The 4,246-nt window shown below is 37.2% G+C and overlaps 1 protein-coding gene across 1 annotated transcript in view; it reads left to right on the top strand.

The window, feature by feature from the left end:
- LOC311226344 (centrosomal protein of 57 kDa-like) overlaps positions 1-4,192 on the top strand; it is a gene marked incomplete at both ends in the record, with an annotated part of 29,532 nt that extends 25,340 nt beyond the window's left edge. The window contains one exon of the mRNA XM_084311770.1: positions 4,181-4,192. Within this exon, the coding sequence (XP_084167896.1) occupies positions 4,181-4,192 (12 nt within the window). The remainder of the gene's footprint in view (positions 1-4,180) is intronic.
- Between the last annotated feature and the right edge of the window lie 54 nt (positions 4,193-4,246).

The raw sequence follows: 4,246 nt of genomic DNA, 5'->3' as shown, positions 1-4,246 counted from the left end.
ATGTTATCATAACACAATAAAAGCCCTTACATTGAGTTGGACATGTTATCATAACACAATAAAAGCCCTTACATTGGGTTGGACATGTTATCATAACACATAAAAGCCCTTACATTGGTTGGCCACGTTATCATAACACAATAAAAGCCATTACATTGAGTTGAACATGTTATCATAACACAATAAAAGCCATTACATTGAGTTGGACATGTTATCATAACACAATAAAAGCCCTTACATTGGGTTGGACATGTTATCATAGACAATAAAAGTAGGGATGCTCGATATTGGCTTTTTTACCAATCCGATATACCGATATATGCAGGGTACCCCCCCCCCCCTCAAAAAACTGAATAATTTCAGGTAATTAACATTACATATCTCTTGTCGTGTAATTAACACAACATTATGCATACTTTGACAATAAATAAAATAATAATTTGTTCTTACTTGCTTGCCTGGGTAAATAAAGGTTAAATAAATGTAATGTAAATATATATATATTATATTTTTTGAAAACCGATACCGATATTTTCCGATATCACATTTTTATGCCAATATAGGTAGGCCGATATATCGGACATCCCTAAATAAAACCATTACATTGAGTTGGACATGTTATCATAACACAATAAAAGCCCTTACATTGGGTTGGACATGTTATCATAACACATAAAAGCCATTACATTGGGTTGGACATGTTATCATAACACAATAAAAGCCATTACATTGGGTTGGACATGTTATCATAACACAATAAAAGCCATTACATTGGGTTGGACATGTTATCATAACACAATAAAAGCCCTTACATTGAGTTGGACATGTTATCATAACACAATAAAAGCCCTTACATTGGGTTGGACATGTTATCATAACACAATAAAAGCCATTACATTCGGTTGGTAATGTTATCATAACACAATAAAGGCCATTACATTGGGTTGGACACGTTATCATAACACAATAAAAGTCATTACATTCGGTTGGTAATGTTATCATAACACAATAAAAGCCCTTACATTGGGTTGGACACGTTATCATAACACAATTGTTGTGAAGGATCAGATTAAACCGAATATATATATTTATTTATGGATATATATTTAATAGTATTTGTATATCGTTTGATATCCCTTGTATATTCTTTGTACATATACACTGAATATCCTTTAGTCTACTACAGCCCATAATAGTTCATTCTCTCATTGGACAAGAACCTGGCGCCAGCAGACAAGCCCCTTGAGTCAAGTTCAATAGTGCCGACGAACATGTCCCAACTAGCCCCGGTTCCGCGTAGGAATACGGCTACCGAAATACGAATGGTACTATTTGTTCACCGTGCATATAAATATGGCGCAAGTAAAGTAGAACTTTCTTTTTAGTCCATTAGTCCTTTACCCTCCAACCTAGTAACAGACGTGAAGCCTCACCCACGACCCACGTGTGGTGCAGTATGGCCTATTTGGCCCCAGAATAGGCATTGAGACCTCGTGTAAATTCATAGCTGAATTGTCATAGTTTGGCACTGTACCGTCGAGTGGGACGTATTTCTATTAAGTTAATAATAGTCTATTATGTATGGTGCATCGTGCGGTATCGAGTTCTAAAGTGAGTAGCACCCCCATCGCCTCCTCGTGTTATCTAGAAGCTTAACCAGGCTAGGCAGACCACGTGTGGTGCTTGCATCCGAGGAGTTCTAGACGAGGACCGAGGGGGACCTGCACATTGGATTACCTACCCGGACGACTGCTGAGCCTATACGGCATGGAATATCTATTTGCTTTGGGTGCTTTGATTTGTGGAGCGGATAACAGCCAACGCCGGTGAGTGTTGGAATTACCCCCGAGAGGAGCCCAGGTGAGACGGCGCTCAACCCAGACCGAGGCCGCCTCGCTTCTCCTTCGTTGTGGACCTACAGCTACCGTCTACAAGAGGGCCCAAGTGTATTCATCTGTGGATCAAGATCCTGCGGGCACTGTGTTCTGTACCTGAATTCTCCCCAGGAATCGTTGGCCAGATGGGATGCAGCTGACGGCTCTCCAAACCACCCCCCCCCCCCCCCCCTACTGACTTACAACCAGCAGGACCCCTTTAGTATCCCCGCTATAATCCTTAAGTACCATCGCTATAGTTCCCTAAAGAACCAGGTTGTATACTTGCTTCCTGCGTAACCAGAGATTGGACATTCAGTGTTGATTTGCCTACGAATACTCATTTGCCTTACAAGTGCATTCAAATCATAAATGTAATTAAGTGAATGTTGTATATACCTTTTGCTATATTAAACCTTCGACTGTTATATTTGTGTGGACCTGATTTCATATGTGGGAAAGTGTTCATCATACTTAGATATCGTGTACTGTATGGCCAGAAGTTAAAGTACATCAAGCGGTAGTGGTTTAATGATACCATACTTATCAATACAGTCAGGGAATTGTACCCCTCAGTTACAACAATAAAGGCCCTTACATTGGGTTGGACATGTTATCATAACACAATAAAAGCCCTTACATTGGGTTGGACACATTATCATAACACAATAAAAGCCATTACATTGGGTTGGACATGTTATCATAACACAATAAAAGCCCTTACATTGGGTTGGACATGTTATCATAAGACAATAAAAGCCCTTACATTGGGTTGGACATGTTATCATAACACAATAAAGGCCCTTACATTGGGTTGGACATGTTATCATAACACAATAAAAGCCCTTACATTGGGTTGGACACGTTATCATAACACAATAAAAGCCATTACATTGGGTTGGACATGTTATCATAAGACAATAAAAGCCCTTACATTGGGTTGGACATGTTATCATAACACAATAAAAGCCCTTACATTGGGTTGGACATGTTATCATAAGACAATAAAAGCCCTTACATTGGGTTGGACATGTTATCATAACACAATAAAAGCCCTTACATTGGGTTGGACATGTTATCATAACACAATAAAAGCCATTACATTGGGTTGGACATGTTATCATAACACAATAAAAGCCCTTACATTGAGTTGGACATGTTATCATAACACAATAAAAGCCCTTACATTGAGTTGGACATGTTATCATAACACAATAAAAGCCCTTACATTGGGTTGGACATGTTATCATAACACAATAAAAGCCCTTACATTGGGTTGGCCACGTTATCATAACACAATAAAAGCCATTACATTGAGTTGAACATGTTATCATAACACAATAAAAGCCATTACATTGAGTTGGACATGTTATCATAACACAATAAAAGCCCTTACATTGGGTTGGACATGTTATCATAGACAATAAAAGTAGGGATGCTCGATATTGGCTTTTTTACCGATACCGATATACCGATATATGCAGGGTGCCCCCCCCCCCTCAAAAAACTGAATAATTTCAGGTAATTAACATTACATATCTCTTGTCGTGTAATTAACACAACATTATGCTACTTTGACAATAAATAAAATAATAATTTGTTCTTACTTGCTTGCCTGGGTAAATAAAGGTTAAATAAATGTAATGTAAATATATATATATTATATTTTTTTTGAAAACCGATACCGATATTTTCCGATATCACATTTTTATGCCAATATAGGTAGGCCGATAATATCGGACATCCCTAAATAAAACCATTACATTGAGTTGGACATGTTATCATAACACAATAAAAGCCCTTACATTGGGTTGGACATGTTATCATAACACAATAAAAGCCATTACATTGGGTTGGACATGTTATCATAACACAATAAAAGCCATTACATTGGGTTGGACATGTTATCATAACACAATAAAAGCCATTACATTGGGTTGGACATGTTATCATAACACAATAAAAGCAATTACATTGGGTTGGACATGTTATCATAACACAATAAAAGCCATTACATTGGGTTGGACATGTTATCATAACACAATAAAAGCCATTACATTGGGTTGGACACATTAATGATTTTTATATGATTCATAATATTTTTCTCTTTTATTACAGTTGTTACAAAAAAAATTCAAAACCGTCTTCCACAAAAGTTACAGGTAACTAACTCCTAACTTCTTACACATTTGCACGACCTCTTCTACCTCGTTTTTTTAGCATTTAGCATTTTGTACATTTTAGTTTTGTATAATTGTATAGTGTTTGGTCTCTTACTCTTTTACTGTATGAAGCACAATCTCCAGAACCATGTGTGACAAATAAAACAAAACTTGAACTAACACTAACTCAAACACACACACACACACTAC

This window comes from Notolepis coatsorum (assembly GCF_963971535.1).
Source record: "Notolepis coatsorum genome assembly, chromosome: 1".
NCBI lineage: Eukaryota > Metazoa > Chordata > Actinopteri > Aulopiformes > Paralepididae > Notolepis > Notolepis coatsorum.
The sequence above is the reverse complement of the archived record's forward strand: the minus strand, read 5'-3'. Positions and strand labels throughout refer to the sequence as shown.